At 42.5% G+C, this 25,479-nt stretch overlaps 1 protein-coding gene across 1 annotated transcript in view; it reads right to left on the reverse strand.

Moving 5' to 3' along the window:
• Nucleotides 1-1,255: 1,255 nt before the first annotated feature.
• Nucleotides 1,256-25,479, reverse strand: part of LOC146796448 (uncharacterized) — a 174,902-nt gene continuing 150,678 nt past the window's right edge. The window contains exons 4-5 of the mRNA XM_085629024.1: nucleotides 8,288-8,468; nucleotides 1,256-1,587 (exon numbers count right to left, since the gene is read on the reverse strand). Of these exons, the coding sequence (XP_085485150.1) occupies nucleotides 1,436-1,587; nucleotides 8,288-8,468 (333 nt within the window). The 3' untranslated portion in view covers nucleotides 1,256-1,435. The remainder of the gene's footprint in view (nucleotides 1,588-8,287; nucleotides 8,469-25,479) is intronic.

Here is a 25,479-nt window from a genome sequence, read left to right on the forward strand (position 1 = left end):
TCACTGGAAGAACTATCAAGCGATCTAGCCCTTTTGCTAGATGTCGAGGCCCTGTCATCTTCCTCAGCCGAGGAAGATTTTAGCCATAACAGCAACCTTGCCTCCCTGTCCCTCAAAGTCTTAGCAGGGAAAGTCCTGCAAATTCTACAATCCTTAGCAACATGCTTAGGATGTAGACAGTATATACTGAATACTGAAATATTTGTAAAGCGCTCGAATGCCGAGGCGTCTTGGCGCTATAGTGACATATACAGTCTTCATGTTGGTCGTCCACATGGACCCTCTTCTTATCACAGGTCCTGCAGGGTCTAAACAGTGCTTTCTTGTCAGACATTCTGAAGAAAAGGTGAAGAAACTGAGTAGGCACTCAGGGAGACTCCCTTCCACACGACGTGCGGTGAAAATCTGAGGAGAACTGTCTCTGCTGTGAGGGTTCTAAAGAGTGCTGGTACCTGATTGGCTAGAACTGTTTTTTAGTTCTTTTCGTATAATGACGTAGATAGGCTACTAAGTTTTAGGCCTCTGGCTCTATTTTTACTACTATTATTTACTTAGGCACTGCTTTTGTGTTTTACCGTGGGACTCCCGCCTCGGCGACGGGGAATGATTCAGGCATGTGAATCTATGAAAGATATCCCAATACTGGATAAATGCTTTTTTTCTCCTTTATTTTCAGACTTTGCATGTGTGCTGCACTGTACAGCACGCATACAAAGTGGGAAATTGTTTAAAATTAGTCAAAGCTAGTATTGTGTACTGGAAGGGTATCCTTCTACTACAAAACCTATGCTTGACTTACTGAGACACCCTTGCACTATGGCCCAAAGGTGTCTCCTTGGCGCACGGCAGCTAATTTCAGTGCCAGAGCTGGGGAGAGGGGAGAAGAACATCGTATTTTAGTAAATATGGCGCTCTCCTGCTCTTTTCTTCTCACGCAGCGCAGAATTTGCAGCTGCTGCACTACGCTGCGTGAGAATTCGGTAAATCTGGCCCATTGTGTTAGTTTTTAATTTACTCTCCATTAGCTGCTGGTCTCAAAAGAAGTAATGATGTGGATTTGATGACCATTAGTTAGGGACCTTCAGTAAACATTGTTATATTGCTAACTCACTTTTCTGTACTCTCACCGTTAACTTCTTATAACATTACAAAATGGCAGTCATAAGAAGAACCATATCACTGAAAATATCCTAATAGGATCATCAATGAAATGAGTAATCATTTATTAGTACTCAAGAGATTTGTTTTGAACAGATACCATTCCAACCTTTTCATTTCCACATGTGAGTGAGATCCGATACACAGTCAAGCACATTATACCTATATTTCAAAACACAAATGCATTGTATGATCATAGAACATACTTCAGTTCTATAAAGGACACAACTGGGAAGACTCCAAAACATTCCGAGATGCTAGACACTTTACATTATTATTATTGTTCTTCATTTTTCACATTTTGTTTGAGGAGGTCAGAGATATCCTCATGACCTAGTTCATGTGCCAACTGTGCTGGTGTAACTCCTTCCACAGCACTTTTTGTATCAGCGCCTGCTTCTATCAATAAATGGCAAATGTCCAAATGTCCTAAAAAACAAGAATGCAAAAGGTGGTCTGAATAACACATTCTAGCAATACACTTTCTACTTCCCTAGTACTTTATTAGGACAATCCAAAATATATTTAGGTTTGGTGCTGTACTTAGTACTGCATAGCACCAACGTTTGTTGCACAAAGTCCCCATGGTACCTTTGCCCTTGTTTAATAAAGCCAACATATCAATCAGATGCACAAACATGATCTTGTAAGAGTGGTATATTATATTATATACCAATTTTTAAACTGAAGGTAAACTTACTTGCAATCCTACTTCTCCATGATGAGACTCTTCGTTGAAGTCATAAACACTTAATTGTCCCACTTGTCCATGTGTGGGATTCCAGAATGCTTATAACAAGCGATAAAAATATCTCCTAAAATGTTTTATTCTATTAATTTTTATATGTGCCTATCTAGACGCTGTACTAGCAGAAATTCTTTTCTAATTTCTATTTCTATTCTGCAGGCAGACAGTTGTTTCCTCGAAAAGTAATGGTTTTGAAGAGGAGAACATATCAAGAATGAAGATAAATGCAACCAGATATCTGCAAATACAATACTGTCTCTTTCATGGAATCAGCACCTCCTGCATTCCACAATGCCCTTCATCTGAGGTTTGTGTCCGAGTTCAGTTATAAGGGACTGTAACATCTTAAATTCTCTCTAATAATATATTAATGGTGGTGGGCCAAGTATTTCTGACTAGTTTCTCATGATGGAGAAACTAGTCAGAACTTAAGCTCCTAAACTTGATGCCGGCGCGTTTTGACACTCTTCATTACGATTCCATGTTTTGATCTTGTGCACTACTGCTATTTGGTCCCCTGACGAAGGGCATTGTTCTGCCCGAAATGCATCGGGACGGAGTGCATTACGTTGTGAAGGATCTTAAGTAAAACATCGGTGGATGTTTACTTCATTTGAAAGACTTATGAAAACGATATGAATAAATGTGAGATTGCTCCAGAGGTCTTTGATCAATTACTCAAACTTCAAGATTTTTCAGTCTCCTTTTGAATGAGAGCATAGGGCTTGGATCTCGCTAACCCTGCGGGCTCATCTGATCGCCACGAGAAAAGTGTTTTTTCATGACAGATGTTGTAGAGATGCCTTGTGTATGGGCTCAAAAGGGCCCAGCATGAGCTGTGAAAGAACTAAATTAAGTTCCCAGGGCGGTGAAGGACACCTAATAGGCGAGAAAACCTTCTTTAACCCCTCTATAAAATTCTTGTTAATGGGGATTTTGAAAAAAGAGGTTTGAGAAGGACATTTTCTGTAGACAGCAAGAGCGGCCATGTGAAACTTTATCAAATAGAACTGCAAGCCAGATTTTGCCAAATGGAGTAAATATGGAAAAATTACAATTTCCCGGCAAGTTGTAGGGTCCACATTATTGGAGGAATGCCAAATGCAGAATCTCTTCCACTTGAAGGCATATGCGGAATGAGTTGAAGGCCGCTTATCCTCTTTAAGGATGGCCATGCAGTCTTGCGGCTGATTCAAGTGTCTGTACTGCACTGGCTCATGAGCCAAGCTGATAAATTAAAAAAGGAGAGATTGGAGTGTTCCATCTGGCCTCCAAACCTCGTTAGCAGGTCTGGTCTGCATGTCAGCTTGAGATGTGGATGGGCGGACTGGTGAAGGAGGTCTATGAACCACCATTGATGCGGCCACTCTGGAGCTATTAAGATCATCTTGGCTCTTGAGTTGGACAGCTTGATGAGGACTGGTGGAATCAGAGGAATCATTGGAAAAGCATAGAGAAATCTGCTAGAACAGTTGATCCATAGGGCATTCCCCAGTTTCCCTGGCTGGAAGTACTTTGCAGCAAAGCTTCAGCATTTTTTGTTTTCTGCAGTGGCGAACAAGTAGATGGCTGGGGTGCTCCACTCATGGTTTTCTTGTAGAAGCCTGCTGAGAATCTGCCTGAGCATTTTGGACACCTGGAAGGTGAGTTGCGGTGATCGTTAGGTTCCTGGCTATGAGCCATTTCCAGATTGTCTGGGCCTCATGAGACAAGGACCCGGACTTCGTCCATCCCTGCTTGTTGAGTTAGTACATGGTGGTTGTATTGTTCATCTGAACAAGTAGGGAGTGGGATCTGAACGCCTTCAGTGCTAGCTGGACTGAGCGTATCTCGAGGAGATTGATATAATATGTTGTCTCTCTCTGCGACGACTTGCCCTGAATTTGGAGGCGAAACATTTTGACTTCCCAACCCAGTAGTGAGGCATGCATTGTTAAATGTTTGAGGAGGAACCTCCTGATAAATTGGCATCTCTCTAAACAGGTTTGTTGGAGAGCACCACCATTTCAGGGACAGCTTCGCATGAAGGGATAATTCTATCTCCTCCCAATTGCCCGTCAGTTGGTCCCATTAGTCCTCTATTATATTTGTAAAAATAAGGGTACCCCTGACGCGAATTCCTAAATCAGGGTGCATAAATCAATTGTAATCAAGACAAATTAGGAAAGTTGAAAATAGTATTGTGGACCTAAATAGCATACACAGTATAGAATGCATACACCGTGTAAAGTTGGATACAAAAATACATATTTTTTATTTATATTTTATATTCATCATATTTCAATATAGTTTAAAAACGGAAGAAAAGAACATACTAGAGGGAATGATGACCTCTATATTTGAAAGTGCATAATGTTTACATATTTACAACTCTACTTCCTCTCATATGTATTGTCGCTGTGCTAAAAATCTTTTAGTTCTAAACAATGACAACAGCGAATATTGTTGTATATGAAACTGATTAAACATTCATCAAAACATTATACAAATTCTTGTTTGGGATTGTAGAGAGGACATTCATTTCTGGCATGGCTCTGGAAATGCTAAATCCTGCGAGCCTTCATCAGGAAGCCATGTACATAAGCCAGAAAGAACCTAGACAGGGTATATGTAAACAAAAACATATATAAGTGTTGCATGTAGGTCCTATTTACATAGTTTGCCCCCGAAGGGAATATAATCAAAACTTTTTAATCAATTAACATACACATTTTGAGAACACTAGTCAAAAAATTGCACAAATATCTAAAGAATACTAAAAGTGCACCATCACTATTGATCATAATGAATTTGTCACCTCATTACCATCACCAGGTGTTTAAATTTAAAGATGTGAGACTTAGATGTGAAATATAAACTAAGTGCCAGAAATAAAACATTTGAAAAAGAAAAAGAGAAGAGAAATCATATAACCCAAGGGTGTATCTACCTCATTTGGATTCTCATAAGTGCCGAGAGGTTAGAGCACCCAACATTTATGATGAGGTAAATAATTTCCCTGCCCCTTTTGATCAAATACCGAACCCCCATTTTTGATATGAGAATCCAAATGAGGTAGATACACCCTTGGGTTATATGATTTCTCTTCTCTTTTTCTTTTTCAAATGTTTTATTTCTGGCACTTAGTTTATATTTCACATCTAAGTCTCACATCTTTAAATTTAAACACCTGGTGATGGTAATGAGGTGACAAATTCATTATGATCAATAGTGATGGTGCACTTAATAGTATTCTTTAGATATTTGTGCAATTTTTTGACTAGTGTTCTCAAAATTTGTATGTTAATTGATTAAAAAGTTTTGATTATATTCCATTCGGGGACAAACTATGTAAATAGGACCTACATGCAACACTTATATATGTTTTTGTTTATATATACCCTGTCTAGGTTCTTTCTGTCTTATGTACATGGCATCCTGATGAAGGCTCATAGCAGAAACGCGCGTAGGATTTAGCATTTCCAGAGCCATGCCAGAAATGAATGTTCTCTCTACAATACCAAACAAGAATTTGTATAATGTTTTGATGAATGTGTAATCAATTTCATATACAACAATATTTTCGCTGTTGTCATTGTTTAGAACTAAAAGATTTTTAGCACAGCAACAATACATATGAGAGGAAGTAGAGTTGTAAATGTGTAAACATTATGCACTTTCAAATATAGAGGTCATCATTCCCTCTAGTATGTTCTTTTCTTCCGTTTTTAAACTATATTGAAATATGATGAATATAAAATATAAATACAAAAAATTTATTTTTCTATCCAACTTTACATGGTGTATGTATTCTATACTATGTATGCTATTTAGGTCCAAAATACTATTTTCAACTTTCCTAATTTGTCTTGATCCCATTAGTCCTCTAGACATTCCTGCAGAAGTCGCATGTGGAAACGGACATTCAGTGTGAGGAAGATGCAGGAGGTCATCGAGTTGAGGAGAGAGGATACTGCTCTCACAGGTGGATGGAAGGCTTTCATGAGAGAGTGACACTTCTGAAGCATCATTAAGCGTCTCTCCTCCAAAGGACACACTCTTGCCTACAATGTGTCGATGGAGGCTCCCAGATAATGTGAGGTTGGAACCGGGATAAACGTTGACATGTTGTAGTTGACATGAAGACCTAACCTTTGAAGGTGATTGTAAGCTCTGTTGTAGTGATGCTGAGCTTCCTGAGATGTTGAAACCTTGATTAGCCAATCCTCAAGGAATGGGTAGATTAATATTTTGTGTTTTCTGAGATGGGCAGCCACCACCGCAATGCACTTGGAGAATGTTCTGGGTGGTGATTTCATACCAAATGGAAGCAATTGGTACTTAGAGTGGTCTTGTCCACTACGAACCTCAAGAACTTTGGACGCTTTCTGGTGATTGGAATATGAAAGTATGCGTCTTTAAGATTGATGGAACAGAGCCAATCTCCCTGGTTGAATTGGGGATAGATTTGATGTAATGCCAGCATCCGGAACTTCTGTCACCAAATTTACTTGTAGGTTGTTTTGAGGTCAAGTATGGGTCTGAATTTGTTCTTGTCTTTCCATTCCACCAGGAAGTACCTGGAATAAATGCCTGTTCCTTGTTGTTGGTGAGGAATGGGTTCCACAGCCTGCTTTTGTAAGAGGATGTGATCTCTGACCATAAAAACGGGAGTTGGAAACTGAACAGTTTTGGAGGTATGGATGGTGGACACTGGTGAACCTAAGACAATATCCATTTTGCACAATATTCAGAACCCAGGTGTCTTGTGTTATGTTTTGCCACTCTGCCAGATAACAAGAAATGCTTCCCCCCCCCACCCCTGGAGTGGGTAACAGAAAAGGGGGAAGTTATAATTCAGGGTTTTGATTCTGATGGTTGATTGCCTCCTTGAGCAGGCTGCTGGGAGGGTCTACCACTAGTCTGCTTCCTTTGGTATGACTGATAAGGTAATTGGTGTTATTGCTGTCTACCACCTTGTTGGCGTCCTTAATACCACTGAGAAGTTTGAACCCTCTGCAAATAGAAACTGCTCTGGTTGGGATGGAAAGACTTACTCTGCTCTCTGTGTCCCTCTAAGTCGACTGCCATTTCTGCTTTCATTACAGTGGCAGCTGCTCGTGGACCGAAACAGTGGGGCGGGTGGGGGGATGGGCGGGGGAAAACAAAACTAAGCACTAACAAAAAAATATATAAATCTTGACTTACTGGTCGCCGCGTTGCTCCTCTCCTTTTTTTAGGTCTAGCCTGACCCAGCGCATGCGCTGGTCTGGCGAGACTTATTGAGAGGGCTCCAAAAAGTGCTACCATGGCCAGCCTAGAGCTACAGTGCATGTGCGCGGACCCGCGCGCCGCGCTTGATCGCGATTACTTTCACTTTTGCGGCCGCACGGCTGCTTTGATGTTTGATTGCGATCACTTTAGCGGCCCCACGGCCGCTTGACATAGCCAATAGGTCTAGCTTTTGGGACCTTATAAGTATTTAGTTATGCAACTGTTGCATCGCTAAACACTTATAAGGTCCCAAAGGCGAGACCCATTGGCTATGCCAATGCTTGTTTAATAATGTTGGGTGCGTGGGTGTATGTATGAATGTTTATTTGTGCGTGCATGCATGCTGTGAATAGGTGTGTGTGTTCGTGCTGGGTGTGAGTATACATGTGTGCATGTGAAAGTGTGTACCTGTGTGTGCCCGCAACACTCCTGCACATTACAGGGCTCCACTGATCAAAAGGTACTAAAAATGCAGCAACACGTGCTGCCAAGCAGTGGAAAGCCGTTCACAAAGGTTGACTGGTCACATTTCTGTTGCTTACAACTATATCTGGGTGTTAAACCAGTACTAATGTGGTGAAACCTATGCCCAGACGGTGTTAAAGCGCGTAAAAATTATAAAATAATCAAGTAATACTGTCCCAAAATGTGCAAACATTACACCGAATAATTTACATTTTCTAGTCCATAATTTAGTCAGTGCTGCCACATAATTTGCGTGCCACATAATTCCAATGGCCCTACCTATGGGAGCTTAAAGAAATAAAAGATGTAGGGACAGCCTTACTGTACCACTTTTCATGACCCATGGAAATTCCCTGCATACATACTCCATTAAAACAGAATGCAAATAGAGCACGTATATATTAAACAAAACACATTTGAGATATTTTGGAAAACGCTAGTTCTCGAAAAAGAGTTCTTACGAGAGAGCAGCGCTTTTCAGCATAAGTCATTGTTGCTATTACGTATGCCAGGTTTGTGTACATTCCGGAACCTTATGTTCAAGTCTCACAACACAAATCGTTGATATATTTGAGTGTGGTGAATTTAGAGGTTTTGATCACAGACCAATATCGGTAAAAGTAATTTACTTTCATATTCTTCAAGACATATTAGAAACATTACCATATGTAACAGCCAGATGAAATGCGCTGGCGCCGCCGCAGTCATGATTCAGCGCATTTACATGAATTCTGGGAAAGCTTAGCAACATGGACACGATGCGCGTGTTTCCAAAGGTCACGGCGGCGTGAAGGGGCGTGTTTCCGTTCTCTGCCATCTGGTTTATATCAGGCTTCTGAAAAAGCTAGAAAAAATAACACGGTTACCTAATTGCCTGTCTGTTCGCTTCAATAACACTAACCAGCATGTGGACTCGGGGCGTAAATACGTACTCGAGATCCCATGTGAGGAAATCGAACTCAGGGTGTGCTGTTCGAAGAGCAAACTTATGTATGAATCCATACAGGAATGTGACCTCTGCTGAGGTATAACGTCATCCATCCTACTAAACTTCTAAAAAAGAGAACACCATTTGCTTTGGATAATATAAACATTTAGGACTAGGGTGACCAAATGGCATGAGTGCAAATTCAGGACGGTTAGTGTAAAAATTCAGGACAGCGGGTCAAAATTCAGGACAAAAATTCATGACAGAAGGTCAAAATTCAGGACAAAACTTCGGGACAAAGGGTAAGTTTTACAGACACATCGGAGGAAGTTGCGGGATAGTATAAAAGTAAAAAGTAGACAACCACTTAAGAAAAAGTCAAAATACGTTTTATATTAGGTTGGGACAATCGTGCACTTCACGGTTTTTCGGTATACTTGCAGCTTTGAGCAATTGTGCTGGTCTTTTAGTGGTATTTCATATGATAATCTATTTATAGGGTTACTGCACTGGGTTGTCCAGTCTGATATTTTGTTTACAAGTCATGGTCCTGAGCAGGCATGTTTGGTGAGAGAAGTGGTCAGGAAGATCTGCTCGGATAGACTTTGTTACTAGCATCTCATATCTGAGTGCTATTGTGAGATGTAAAGCGGCAACCATAGGTGAACTAAAGGGAGGATTGCTGTTATGAGCCCACTATAGGGAACGTATTATGGGTGTTTCAGCAAGTGGAACTTAAAATATGGACTTTAACTTTGCCTATGGGGGCTTCTCATAGAGTGTCACAAGCTGACGGAAGTCACAAAAGTTGCTTTACCCTGCAGCTTTCTTAAAGAATGCAGTCGATACACTTTTACATAGATTATTTTTTACGCCTTGCCTATTGCTACAAACACAAGATACATCTCAAGCACAGCTCATGGCACTATGAGGCTCTCCCTAAAACCTTACACCTAAAACAAAACATGCAAACATTTACAATTAGTGTAACGTTCAAGTAGCAGTTGTGTGTCACTCGAAATGTCATATGCATGATGTATAGATCCCATAAGCAGACAGCAAATACAGAATAGTAACACATAGGCAAGAGAATAGCCAGAAAATGTAAATACCTCCCACTTTGAACTAAAGCTCTTATGGCACCAAGAAAGCAAAGTAAGTCATCACAACCCTCCCCAGAAGAGCTCTCTTGTCCAAGGATCTAGCCATGAATCCTTCCATCAAACCCCTGATATTCACCATTTCAAATTTACATTCTGTCATCTATTATTTCTTTCATCCATCATTCAGTTTTTTACCATTAATTCTGTCCTTCCATCTGTGTGCCCATCCATATCCAAACCTTTTCAACCATTTGTAAACCTATCCATCATCTATTCTTCCATCCATCATTTAACTCATCCATCCCTTCATCCACCCTTTCACTCATCCATCCATCATCCACCCACCCAATCCATCCTTCCACCCATCCATCCACTCTTCCATCATCCACTCTTTCATCCATCCATCCAACCAACCATTTACCCTTTCACCCAAGCCATCCTTTCACTCATCCATCCACTCCTCAACCCATACAACTATTCGCTCGTCCATCCAACCATTTACCCTTTCACCCATCCAGCCATCCTTTCACCTACTCATCCATCCACCCAGTCACTCATCCGTCCACCCATTCACCCTTTCACTCATCCTTTCTTCCAGCTCTCCACCCTCCCTTTCACTCATGTTTGCGTTCTTTCACTCATCCATCTTTGCATTCTTCTTTTCACTCATCCATGCACCCAATCGCCCATCCATTCTGTCAATCATTCATCCATGCTATCATTCATCCATCCATCCTCCCTTTCTCTCACGATTCCCCTTTCACTTAGCCACCCATCCTTCCATCCTCCCTTCATCCATCCACCCGCCTATCCACCCACCCATCCAGTTGCAGACAGAAGAGCCCATCAAGAACTACACCCACACTGTAGTTCCTAAAGCAAGGGGTGGGGGAGGGTTCACTATGCCCCTGCACATAGGCAATCTGAAAACTTGGAAGTCATGAGTAATGCATGATGCACAGTGCCAGGATTTGAGGTGACTGTGACATGGTGTTGTTTCCAGGGCTTTAAGTGGGATGAAAAAAACTGGGGGTCTCTCCAAGGGGCATGTCTGATGTAATCAAGGGCGTGGCTTGAAACACCTTAGCAAAAAATATGTGCAGAGCATAATGTGCCGCCCGACTGGTATTTTGCTGTTTCCATCATTGCATCCACTAACATTAGACCTACAACAAGCCATGACTATTGGCTTTGTCAATGGATGTTAGCTGCATAAAATAAATTAAAAAGCATCAACTATGGCTTCGTTTTATATAATATTAAAAATGTTTCAGCTCTGAAATAATGAGACTGTGTAAGAACTATAACCTCTTTTTGACTTTGTACATTTGTTTTGTACATTTCTTCCATCTAACCTTAATAGGATGCCCTGCCCTAGACCGTGGCAGGAGGAGGCCCACCACATGCTCTTACACCCCAAACTGGCCCCTTGTCATTCTGTATGCGGCACTCCGCCAGCAGACAGAATGACAATGGGCAGTGTGGGGCTGCTCTTGTGCTCCGAGGATGAGTGTGAGGCAGTCGCATCAGGGAGCTGAGGCCTCGTGCAGGGGAACAGCTCTGCTCCCTGCAAGGCCCAAAATTATGGACAAAAGGCGTTGGTAAAAGGGATCCTTATGGAAAACGGACGTGAGGTCCAAATTACGGAAGGGACGTGAAATTTACGGACGGTTGGTCACCCTAGTTACGACTGATTAGCGCCATGTATCTGGATGCCCGCAGCTTGGAGGTGGATGTGGCTGTGGGAGCAGTAACTAATGATTCTGGTTCCTAACTCCCTGCCAGAACTCCGGCATTGTTGCTCAAAGTTCCCTAAAGAGAAATACCTATGTAGAGACCCAGGGGCAGCTCCTCCGTGATGGTGGAGGAGCTTCGCCCCAATGATCTGTCAGTCACAGAAAAATAAAATGATATTAAAACAATATCATTTTATTTTTCTGTGACGGGCTCTGGCTGACGTGAGTGTGTGCGGGGCAAGCCCAGCCAAGACAGGCAGGAGTGGTGGGCACTTACAAGTGCACATGCAAGTTTGGCCGGCTGTCTTAGGTCAGCTAAATGGACATGTGCTCTTCTCATTCTCCACCCCAGCTGTGTTTACAGCCAGGTTGGAGAAAAGCCACAGGCTTCCAGGCAGTGTCTGAGCAGCAGACCAGGCCACTCAGACCAATCCTGGCACTACTCTCATAGCATTAGAGCAGCGTCTGGATTGGGTGGGGAACCTGTGCTTTCCCTGAGACTGCAGGGGGGGAAGCACTGAGGCGACCATCGGTGTCGGGGCAGGTATGTTTTTTTAAAATACTATTTTTACCCTCAATTCCTCGTCCTGTCCTCAACCCCCGCGCTTTCGTTGTGCGGCAGTTGCCACTGTGAAGATCCGAAATTGCCAGGTTTAAACGTGCGTGTCTTCCCAATACTGTGAGATTTCAGACACAGATTCATCATCTGCCCGAGAGATGGTAAATCTGAGCAAGTGAGCCAAAGCAGGTCTCTGGGTCCAGAAGCAGGGCCATAGTTACCATTTGTGCAGCAGGTGCAGTGGTACCGGGTGCCAAAGCCCTGAAGGGCCCATTGACCAATGACAGTTCCAGTATTTACTACCCCAAAAGTAGACAAAGGGGGTATTTTCTTTGCGTGCATCAGGGCCCATGGCATTCTTGCTACACTACTGGAGGTGTCTGGGTAGGCTCTGTGTTGCCTTTTGTTGGGGACCACAACTGGTGGGTTTGGGTAGGCACTAGGCAGCACCTGATTTTGCAGCCGAAGCCTTGGAGCCAGAGGTTCTGTTACTAGGTGCAGATCAGCACCCAGTAACAACAGGTTCTGGTGTTACAAAACCCAGTAATTCTGGGTCCTGTAACTTTGGGCAAGGTAATATACCCCTCAGGGATATTGTTTTACTGAACTTAGCCTAGACACCCATACTTGGATGTTAAGCACTATGTCAATATAGGAAGTAAAGTAATATACTATCTAAATTGTTCTTCTTGTTCCCTTCTGGTAACACAGTCTCTCCCTGCACCTTACTGAACATCAATCACCTTTTCTTCCTCTGCAGTGTGATATGTCTGGCCACCATGGCAGACAAGCCCAGCACACATAAATCCCCCCAACTTTTGCAACGGCACAAACTTATCAAATTTAACATAGTAGGGTAAAGAGGTGATGTTCAGGCTCTGGCTTAGCACATTTCCCAATTTGGAAAGTCTGATTCAATCCCAACAATGGACCCTGGTAAGGCACACACCTGATCAAGCCATATCATGACTCATACAAGTGTCTCCATGGTATGGTGGCCTAGCAATTCAATCATTTTCAGAGTTGCGTGTATCATGCAGGAGTATGCCCACCATACAGGAAATCCAGTAGATTGGTTATCTCTCTAGCCAACCATGCAGTATAATTAATTGCAAAAACCCATACTATGACCCTTTCATAAATATATCCAGCTTCTCCAAACACAGGTAACAGTTGAAAAATAAAATAAATAAATGATTTACCTGTAACTGCAGTTCTCCAGTATTGGAATCTTTCATAGATTCACATGCTTGAATCATTCCTCGTCGCCGAGATGGGAGTCCCCGGTCCCTTATAAAAGTAATGTCACAATAGACAGAGAACATAGAGGCCTAAGGCCCTTTTGTTTGAGAACATATCAGTGTCCTTAAAAAATATGGACCAAACCCTTTGGAACCTACATGAGAGAAGCTGCAGGGCCTCAGATTTTCAAAGCATTAGTGCGTACCATGCCATACATAGAACACTGAGAGAAATAAAGACAAGCTTCCCTGGGGAGGTGGGTGGGTCGCATGGGAATCTGGAGAACTACAGTTAAAGGTAAGTAACTTATTTTCTTACTCCAGTATTGGAGCTTTCATAGATTACATGCTTGATCAGAATAGCAAGCAGTAACAAGCACATTTTGTAGAGATGCAATATATATAAATATATATATAAATATATATATATATATATATATATATATATATATATATATATATATATATATATATATATATATATATATATATATATATATATATATTATCTACTGGCGGTCGCCAGTAGATAGTTATAGTTAGGATCGTGTTTCCATAGGAAATCCGCAACATTCTATTTGGAATAACTTTGGCGCTGATTGACGAATCCTCGCGAAATTTTCAAAATAGGTGGGGCGCTCCGCTCCGCTCCTTCCCTGAAAGTCTCGGGGGGATTCGTCAAGCGGGGGCTGAGAAAAAGGGGAGGTCCCAAAATGCATTTTCCCCATGCATAGGACCTTTAGTCCAAGCTACAGCCCGAACGGCTGAACAGAATTACTTGAAATTTGGCAGAGAGGTAGTCCTCAGGTCAGGGATGTGCCTTTTGCAGGTCTGGTGTAAATCTGTTCAGTATTTCCTGAGAAAATAGCATTTAAAAACATATATATATCTATAAGCACGCACCGTGCGCGTACGGTAAAACTTACCGTACGCGCACGCTGCCGTGCGCGATTCTGATTGGTTGTTAGATCTTAGTAAACATTCGAATCGGTCGAAACCAGGAAGTGTCGGCCGCCATTTTGTCTCTCGCAGTCTGAGGGGGTGAAAAACAAAGGTGGAGAATGTGAAAAGGTGGCAGGGTGGACAGTTCCTGACCCCCTAGCCTTTGTCAGGGGGTCCCAGAAGGACCCCCAAGGGCCAAAATTTCCTTAAATTTTTTTGCGAAAATCGCGGAGTACGCGTAGCGTGTGCGTACGGTAGAAACGGAAAAATTCCGCGAACTGCGTAACGTGGGTGCGCGGTGTGCGAAGCGCACCGTGCGCCCACAGCACGGTGAAAAACCTTAAAAAAAAAAAATACATAACTTAGCATTTAAAAAACCGTACAAATTCACTGAAAAAACCATAGGTTTCACACACGTTATAGTTAGGAATTAGCATTTAAAAAACCTTGCAAATTCACTTAAAAAACCATAGGTTTCACACATGTTATAGTTAGCTGGACATTTCACTCGTGAAAAACCATTGAAATTCCCCCGTTATAGTTAGTGCAGGCAACTATAACTCACGCGACCGCAATCCCCTGCTGATAACGTCAGATATTACATCACTGATGACATATGTGTTTTTCTGAAAAAAAAATATTTGTAATATATGTATAGCTAAAAATTAATGGAAGAAGACATGGGTAAATAAGTGTCTAAATACAGTGATGTAATATCTGACGTCATCAGCAGAGGATTGCGGTCGCGTGAGTTATAGTTGCCTGCACTAACTATAACGGGGAATTTCAATGGTTTTTCACGAGTGAAATGTCCAGCTAACTATAACATGTGTGAAACCTATGGTTTTTTAAGTGAATATATATATATATATATTTATACATATATATATTATCTACTGGCGGTCGCCAGTAGATAGTTATAGTTAGGACCGTGTTTCCATAGGAAATCTGAAAATTCTATTTTGAATAACTTTGGCGCCGGTTGACGAATCCTCGCGAAATTTTCAAAACTAATGGGGCGCCGCTCCGCTCAGCTCCTACCCTGAAAGTCTCGGGGTGATTCGTCAAGCGGGGGCCGAGAAAAAAGGGGGGTCCCAAAACGCGTTTCCCCCATGCATTTTTCCATAGGACCTTTAGTCGAAGGTACAGCCCGAACGGCTGAACAGATTTACTTGAAATTTGGCAGAGAGGTAGTCCTCAGGTCAGGGAAGTGCCTTTTGCATGTATGGAGTAAATCTGTTCAGTATTTCCTGAGAAAATTGCAGTTAAACCACATAAATATCTATAGCCGCGCACTGTGCACGCACGGTGCGCGCACCCTAACGTGCACGAGCGTAATTCTGATTGGTGGTTACATGTCAGTCAACGTTCGAATCGGTCGAAATCAGGAAGTGTCGGACGCCATTTTGTTTGTTGTGGGTGCGAGAGTGAAAAAGAGAGGTGGCGAACGTGAAAAGGGGGCAGGGTAGAGAGTTCCTGACCCCCTAGCCTTTGTCAGGGGGTCCCTAAAGGACCCCGAAGGGTGAGAAAACATATATTTTTTTAAAATCGCGGGGTGCGCGCGCGGTGCACGCACCATGCGCGCAGCGTGCGCGCACCGTGAAAAACCTTAAAAAAACATACATTACTTAGCATTTAAAAAAACTAACAAATTCACTTAAAAAACCATAGGTTTCACACACGTTATAGTTAGGAATTAGCATTTAAAAAACCGTGCAAATTCACTTAAAAAAACATAGGTTTCACACATGTTATAGTTAGCTGGACATTTCACTTGTGAAAAACCATTGAAATTCCCCCGTTATAGTTAGTGCAGGCAACTATAACTCACGCGACCGCAATCCTCTGCTGATAACGTCAGATATTACATCACTGATGACATATGTGTTTTTCTGAAAAAAAAATATTTGTAATATATGTATAGCTAAAAATTAATGGAAGAAGACATGGGTAAATAAGTGTCTAAATACAGTGATGTAATATCTGACGTCATCAGCAGAGGATTGCGGTCGCGTGAGTTATAGTTGCCTGCACTAACTATAACGGGGAATTTCAATGGTTTTTCACGAGTGAAATGTCCAGCTAACTATAACATGTGTGAAACTTATGGTTTTTTAAGTGAATATATATATATATATATATATATTTATACATATATATATTATCTACTGGCAGTCGCCAGTAGATAGTTATAGTTAGGACCGTGTTTCCATAGGAAATCTGAAAATTCTATTTTGAATAACTTTGGCGCCGGTTGACGAATCCTCGCGAAATTTTCAAAACTAATGGGGCGCCGCTCCGCTCAGCTCCTACCCTGAAAGTCTCGGGGTGATTCGTCAAGCGGGGGCCGAGAAAAAAGGGGGGTCCCAAAACGCGTTTCCCCCATGCATTTTTCCATAGGACCTTTAGTCGAAGGTACAGCCCGAACGGCTGAACAGATTTACTTGAAATTTGGCAGAGAGGTAGTCCTCAGGTCAGGGAAGTGCCTTTTGCATGTATGGAGTAAATCTGTTCAGTATTTCCTGAGAAAATTGCAGTTAAACCACATAAATATCTATAGCCGCGCACTGTGCGCGCACGGTGCGCGCACCCTAACGTGCACGAGCGTAATTCTGATTGGTGGTTACATGTCAGTCAACGTTCGAATCGGTCGAAATCAGGAAGTGTCGGACGCCATTTTGTTTGTTGTGGGTGCGAGAGTGAAAAAGAGAGGTGGCGAACGTGAAAAGGGGGCAGGGTAGAGAGTTCCTGACCCCCTAGCCTTTGTCAGGGGGTCCCTAAAGGACCCCGAAGGGTGAGAAAACATATATATTTTTTTAAAATCGCGGGGTGCGCGCGCGGTGCACGCACCGTGCGCGCAGCGTGCGCGCACCATGAAAAACCTTAAAAAAACATACATTACTTAGCATTTAAAAAAACTAACAAATTCACTTAAAAAACCATAGGTTTCACACACGTTATAGTTAGGAATTAGCATTTAAAAAACCGTGCAAATTCACTTAAAAAAACATAGGTTTCACACATGTTATAGTTAGGTGGATATTTCACTCGTAAAAAACCAATGAAATTCCCCCGTTATAGTTAGGTCAGATAACTATAACTCGTGCGACCGCCACGCTATTACAAGGATGATGTCATCAGTGATGTCATGTGTGATGCCACTGACCATGTCATGAGTGATGTAATATGTGACGTCATGAGCACCAGATTGCGGGTGCGCGAGTTATAGTTATCTGACCTAACTATAACGGGGGAATTTCATTGGTTTTTTACGAGTGAAATGTCCACCTAACTATAACATGTGTGAAACCTATGGTTTTTTAAGTGAATATATATATATATATATCTCCACAACCAATCCCAGTTCACGGGTAAAGACGGGTCTGACACAGCTAGGGACGCTTAACAGCAAGTTATTATTTCACATAGTTTAGCACGTACTTCCCAATTGTAGCACCTGGCAGACACGTTTCGGCGTATGCCTTCCTCAATGCCAGCTTTGTGCTCAATAATTCAAATCATGGATTTTCGTGGGGTTTGTTAAGTACTGCAAGACGGAATCCCATTGGATCATTGAGGTGTAGTTACAGAGAGAGGACTACGGAGTCTTCCGGCAGTAAGTACTGTCCTTTCTCGTTGTGCTCAATGCCCCTGGTACAAACCCAAGTGTTCTTGCATTCCTGCCAATAAGTACCAAAACAGTCTGATTTACGAGCATGGTTCAGTGACCCACCCATGCACACGATGATGCTCTGACAACGTCAGCTACCAGATTGTTCTCTCCTTACTTGCGGCAGGATCAGTGGTTGTTTTATTCACTGATGAAGCATTCCATCCAGCAGTAGATCTGCTGCTCTCTCCCCAATGCCATAAACATATCACGGCTGGGGGGGCGCCGCGTTGTGCATTCTCCTGCACTCACTCCAAAGTTTGTCAGCCACACGCAGTGCTCCAGAATGAGAGGCGTGTCAGAAATGCAGCGCTGACCACTGCCACATATCCACAACCAATCCCAGTCCACGGGTAAAGACGGGTCTGACACAGCAAGGGACGCTTCACAGCAAGTTATTTATTGCACATAATTTAGTGCGTACTTCCCAATTGTAGCACCTGGCAGACGCATTTCGGCGTATGCCTTCCTCAATGCCAGCTTTGTGCTCAATAATACAAATCATGGATTTTCGCGGGGTTTGTTATGTAGTGAAAGACAGAATCCCATTGGATCATTGAGGTGTAGTTACAGAGAGAGGACTACGGAGTCTTCCAGCAGGAAGTACTGTCCTTTCTCTTCGTGCTCAATGCCCCCGGTACAAACCCAAGTGTTCTTCCATTCCTGCCAATAAGTACCAAAACAGTCTGATGTATATATATCGATGTAAGAGGTTGTGCAAGGTGCAAAAAGTACGGTAAAATATGTTCCGGAGAAGATGTGAGGGGATGAATGTTAGCAGTTTGATACCAAGTACAGAATCTCTTCCATTTTAAGAAGTCGGTTTTATTTGAACTGTCTGCCCTTGCTTTAGCAAGTATTCTTCTGCACTCTGCGGGAGTGTTCAGATGACCAGATTCTCTGAACTTAGGAAACAAGCTGACAATTTGAGTGATCTGGGATCCGTATGGAGAACTTGTCCCTGGCTCATTGTTAGCAGTGAGGTAATCGGTTTTAGTCGAATAGGAGGTCGTACCCAGAGTGGAGACGCTCTGTGCACCAGTGCTGATGTGTCATGCAGGGGCTATCAGAATGATCTGACAGGGCTCGGCCTTCGTCTTCCTGAGGACCTTCTGAAGTAGGGGAATCGGTGGAAAGGCGTTGGCAAATATGCCGTACAATGCAGTTGAAAAGGCATTCCTCCACGACGTCTGATGGCGTTGCCAACTTGCAAAGAACTGGCATTTAGCGTTGAGGGGGGTCAGGAAGAGAACCAGCTCTGGTCTGCCTCCCTGGAGAAAGAAGAGATACAGCGTGCATTGATCTAGTTCCCACTTGTGGAAAGAATTTTTGAGCCTGCTTAAAGTGTATGCTATGGTGATTAGCATCCCTGGTACATGCTCTGCTGTTACCTTGTGAAAACATTCAACTATTACTAACAATAGAGGAAATGAATAAGGGAGTCCAGAAAATTGGCTGTCCAAAAATGTAAGGCATGAGGTGGGAATGAAGATGGAGAGTACAGGCAAGTTGGAGAAACTGTATTGAGATGGGAGTTTGGATGGAGTGACACCCTGAGTCTTAAGAGTATTCAGGGAATTTTTTTACCCTCATCAGAAGGAAGACTTACGAAGAACAATTCAGTAGCGAAATGGAATATTTGCAAGTAGTAGACATGAAGACAGTGGGTTATGCTGGAAAGAGGATACAAATAATGGGTATGAGATGGATGGACATAATGTTCAGAAATAAGGGTCTAAATAACCGAGGATGGATCAGACCTTTTAGGGTGGCGCCACCAGAAGCATTTGCTTATTATTTTAGACCCTAACGCTGAGGAATCTGTCATGGTAATAAAGGCAGTTAATGAGAATCAGGAGAGTGGTAGCACAGGCTATGGTAGATCATGTGAGGACACAGTACAGAATTTTCCTGATAAGTTGGGACTGCTGAGGGGTTTTACCCACAGGATAATTTTGAAGGAAAGGGCTGTACCGTGGTGCATAAATTGCGAACTATACCATATCTGATGAGGGAGCCACTTCAGAAAGAACTACACAAATTGCTTGCGGAAGTGAGTGTAGAACCCATTGAGTACTCAGAGTGGTGTAACCCCAAAAGAATGAGAAAAGATCTGTTTGTGCATTGACCTTCGGGGTATAAATAAGAACATATGGGTGGACAGACAATCATTACCAAACATAACGGAAATGTCGAGCATGATGGGAGGGGGAAGCTATTTAGTGTGCTTGACATGTCAGGAGCATATCAGTAGGTTAATTTGCATGAACATTTGCGACCGCTGACTTAATTTGTTACCGCGCTGGGTGCATTTCGGTATCAGAGGATGCATTTTGGCTAAGCGTCAGAGGTCTTTCAAAGAATGATGCAGAAAATTTTGGGAGGGATGAAGAAAGTCTTATGTTTCCAAGACAATATTTTGGGAATAGGTGAATCCGAGGAGGAGCAATATGGGTTATTAATGGAAGTTCTGTCACAAATTAAGAAATTTTGAGTAAGAGAGAAAAATGTCAACTAAAGACAGACAAAGTAGACTATTTGGGTCATGAAATTTCTTCAATTGGAATTAAACCAAAGAAAGACATTATAAAAGCTGTTGTAGATGAAGAGGTGAGACCTTATAGTGTAGTGAAAGATGAATTAAGCATTCAAGAATTAAAAATTTTGAGGCATGATCGTATTATCTCACTAGGACAGTTGAGAGCAAGATTAACATTGGACATGAAGGACATTAAGGTATGAACAAAACAAAAAGAACGTTAACGTCGTTTTTTGAGGTGGACTAGCATGGACAGAGATATGGAGGATAAAGTGAGGTAATGTTGTGTGTGTGTGGAAATAGTAAGTAGGCAACCACCTTTGAGCTGTAGGGACTTGCCAAAGAAACCTTGGGAATGGTTGGTGCTGGATTTTTTTATGTCCAATTATAAAGCTTGGTAGGAGGAATCTGTTTTTGGCTGTTATTGTAGATTACCACAGTAAATAGTTCATTGTGAAAGGGATTGAGCAAATAAATACCAAGTATGCCATGACATTTTTAAAGGATGTGTTCTTTGAGGAAAGAGTTCCTAAATTATTAGTTGCTGATAATGGTGTGCCAGAGAAGAAAATATTACTTACTTGTAATCCTGGTTCTGCATCATAAGTATCCCCACTCAAGTCACAAACGTAAAATATTCTCACCACTGTGCGAAGAGAAAAGAGAAAACACATATATAAGTCAACGTATGTGTAACAGTATCCTAAACAACTTTTTAACCTTTCCTTTCTGATACAGAAAAATTCAGGGAAAGATTGTCAGGCTGTCAGATCATAGAGTTAAACAGCTAACAAGAGGTATCTGTATTTTTAAGAAACCAGCAGCTTCTCTGTCATGGCATGCACTATTTTGGCAGTTTGCCTACCAGCCTCAGTTATCTTGGATGGTTATCATGTGAGATGTTATAATAGAAAGTTATTGACAACCAGGGAGGTGGGTTGTTTATGACTTCAGTGAGGATACCTGCAATAGAGAACTAGGATTACAGGTAAGTAACATTTTCTTCTGCATCGTAGGATCCTCACTGATAGTCATAAATCTAGAACAGAATAACAAGCACCTAGTCCTGGGTTGTTAATAAGTTAAGCAAACAATAATATGGTACTGATCTAAAATGGTGGCGTAACCAAATAAACCCTTCAAAGTTGCTTGACCCACTAATGTGTCTAGGAGTCGATTGACTGTCTAACTGTGAAATTGGTTTTGAGTTGTTAGGTGAGGATTCTGGGCCTGAAAGTGAGGTGTTTGAACTTAAGCAGGGGACCAATTAAGGTTTTTATTGTGGAACCTAGAAGGGCTGGACACCAAGAAAACAGACTCTATTTGGCTGGATTCTATTCAATCTTTCCACATTCTGGCCTGCCAGCAAACATGGTCTCTCTTTGGTTCCCTGTTTTCACCTAACTGAGCACATTTTCTTTGGCCTGTCGTACCTTCGATCTCAGGGCATGCCAAGGCTGGTCTTTGCATCTTGGTCTCCTTAGCTTTAAAATGTGTGAGCAACTAAAGTAGAATACTTCAGCCCTTATGTTGGTGGAATTTTGTTAATATTTCAGGTCAATACCCAGATATTAATAGTAAATGTTTATAATCCACATGGTAATCTGAGGCACTCAGACATTATAGTCCTTGTTGAAGCTACTGTCGAGAGATTTAAGAATCCTATTTATTCCACAGAATTGTGTTTTGGGGCCAAAATTGCAGTAGTGGTGATGGGTGATTTTAATATCCACCCTTGTTCTGGTCCATGCTTTTTGCTACAAAACCCCTAGGGGGGAGGGGGTGGAGGGTACTCCATCACCCCTTCATTTTGAACATACTGCTCAGGGGGAGCAACTGAATAATCAAATTCACTCACAGAACTTAGTCATCCCTAGTGCTCAGGTGGCACTGACGTATGAAGGGTGAGGTTCCGAAACTATTGTGGATCATTTCTTAATCTCAATGTCTTTTCACCATGTAGTAGTGGGTTAAACGATCAAATAGGTAGTACGGAGTGATCATAACCCCGTTGTGCCGGCACTTCTACAACAGAGCAAACACAAGCCACCCTATTACCCATAACCCAGGATTCACTGGCTGTCTCAGATCAGGGGAGACAGGTAAGGTGGTAGAACATTTTCCCCAAAGATTTTTCTGGGTTACATTATAAGCACTTTAGTTTCAAGTGGCAAATTGCCTTAATCCCGATCTATGCCCTAAAGATATTCTCCTATCGTTTTTCAAATGATGTGCCGGTTATAAATCAGCGCTCAAGGTGATCCTCTGTGGTTTAATAAGGCCTGCTCAAAGGCACGTGGGGTGTTAATGGCAGCACTTAAATTGCGTCCAAGAGATAGGGAAGAGATACACCGTCTAAGAGCCACATATAAGAAGGTGTTAAAAAACAGAAAGGATTTCCTTAAGGAGTAAATTTGGGAAGAATTGGTAGATGCTAGTAAAGGTAATGACACAGCGGTATTCTGGAAAATTTTAAACCACCCCTTTCTGTTGGGGGATCCTTTATCCGGTCTGGCTACGGTCATAACAGAAGCAAAATGGTATGCTCATTTTTCGTCAATATATCTCTTGGATGATAGTCAGAGTTAGTCTCTATCTAATGGTTTCCCTGAGGAAATTTCTATTGCTGGTCTTTCATATTCAATTTCTGAAGTTACCAGCGCTATTAGTCCTTTGTTGAGGCATAAGGCCCTTGGGCCAGACGGTGTTCCGGCAGATCTATTCAAGGGAGACTGAACTATTTGGGCTCCTTTACTGACAAATATTTTGAATGCGGCAGCGCCCTTGGACCTTTGTAGTCTTGGTCACAATCTATCATAATCCCAGTGTTCAAGAAAGGGGAGCGAAGGGATCCTAAGTTTTACCGCCCTCTCTCACTTATAGATATCACGGTGAAAGTGCTGGGACAGGTGGTGTTAAAGAGATTAGCGGATTGGGCGGAGGACAATACTATCATCTCTAATTGTCAGTGTTGGTTCAGACTTGGGCTAAGTACCACGGGCCAATGCTTGAATCTTCATCTATTGATCCAGAAATACACGGTGGCAAAAAAGGGGTCACTGTATTTGGGTTTTATGGTCACCCGATCAAAACTATGGGCCCTCTTACCAGACTTGGGAGTGGAGACAGCGTTAGCTTCCTTTCTGGTTTATCTTCACAGGGACATGTCAGAATCTGTTATACGAGTGAGGGCACTTGTACAAAGAATTTTCCTATTACCCGTGGGGTTCGGCAGGGGTATATTTTAGCCTCATATTTATTTACCATTTACATAAATGGCCTGGAATTGGCATTAATGGAGGTCCAGGGTGATCCCCCGAGGTGGGTGTGAGAGCGACCCCAGTACTCTTATATGCGGATTATGCCATCCTCATGTCAAGGACGGCTTTAGGTCTCCAATGCCTCTTGGATGCTTATGTCGCCTTTATGGAGGGTTTGGATCTGTTGGTAAATTCCACCAAACCTTTTATGATGAGGTTGGGGGCCAAGCCCGTTAAAACGAGGAGCCATGTTTGTCAGAAAGCCAGGATAGCCCAGGTGGGTTCTTTTAACTATTTAGGTGTTTTATTTGACCTCAAATCCTCCTGGGCCCAATCTGTTTATTCAAAGAAGTTAACTCTGGCTAGGATGTCTGGGGCCGTGATAGATTTTAGTCAGCGGGTGGGCATGAAAGCCCTGATAAAGATTTATAAGGCAAAGTGTGTGTCAGTGGCCACCTATGGCATTGATCTTTGGGGCTATCTGGATTGTGATCCAATTCAGCATGAGGAGAACAAATTCCTGAGGAGGCTCTAGAGGGTTCCCCTGGGTACCTCCCCGTTTGCGGTTCATGAGGAACTGGGCATCAGTTACATATCAGATCTTCTTAAACTTAGGCCCTTACTGTGTTGGCTTTTTAACTGACTTAAGAAAGAGCCTATTTTAAATAGGCTGATTATCTAGGATTGTCTTGCCCTCGATAATCATAAAACAATCCCTTGGTTGAGCTACATAAAGTCTGCTTTTTTTTCTCACAACTAAAAAGTTACTTACCTTCGGTAACGCTTTCTCTGGTGGAGACAGTATCTGACTGTGGATTCCTCACCTTATGAATATCCACTGCGCCAGCATTCCGCAGAAATTTTTCCTAGCTCTCCACGCCGACGAGGTTGTCACAATGCAATGGCCCCGCACGCGGCTCCTCATGACGTCACTGGAGCCATAAGAGGACCACATCGTCGTGATGACGTCAGTTCCACCCATTTTTACCGAGGCAAATGGGCGGACCGACCATAGAGACAATGTATACATAGTACACAGAATTCACACAAATACACACAGTGTAAAGTGAAAAAGGGAAACAAACATTTCCTATAAACCTACACAAAGGCAAATAGAGGCAACACAAAATGACAATATGGAATAACCATATTAACCAATACCTCTTTCAAAGTATAAAAGGGTGGACAATGGGGAGGCGGGTGGGTCAGTGAGGAATCCACAGGCAGATACTGTATCCACCAGAAAAAGCGTTACCGAAGGTAAGTAACTTGTTCTTCTGATGGATACATCTGCCTGTGGATTCCTCACCTTATGAATTCCCACAGCTGTACCTCTCCCAGAGGAGGCTGTCCACCCTTCTATACCAAAAAGTCCTACAAGACAGAGCGCGCAAAATGGCCGTCCCTCCTCACTTCGGAATCCAAGCAGTAATGCTTCGCCAAAGTGTGGAGGGAGGCCCAAGTTGCAGCCTTACAGATATCCAACACAGGAACACCCCTGGACAAAGCGGAAGTAGACGATTTAGCCCTGGTAGAGTGAGCTCTAATGCCTAAAGGAGGCTCCTTACCAGCCAGAGCGTAGCAGATCTTGATGCACAAGATGATCCACCTGGATAAAGTGCGCTTGTGCACCGCCTTGCCCTTCATACGTCCAACATAGCCCTCAAAGAGCTGATCATCTAGACGGAAGTCCTTTGTTCTATCAAGATAGAAACTAATCGACCTCTTAGGGTCCAAACGGTGCAGCCTTTCCTCCTTCTTGGAAGGATGAGGAGGAGGATAGAAAGTAGGATGGGTAATGGACTGCCGTAGATGGAAGGGAGTTACCACCTTAGGCAGAAAAGCAGCCCTTGTCCTGGGTACCATCCTTTCAGCAT

Source organism: Triturus cristatus, chromosome 10 (assembly GCF_964204655.1).
Source record: "Triturus cristatus chromosome 10, aTriCri1.1, whole genome shotgun sequence".
NCBI classification, from domain to species: Eukaryota; Metazoa; Chordata; class Amphibia; order Caudata; family Salamandridae; genus Triturus; species Triturus cristatus.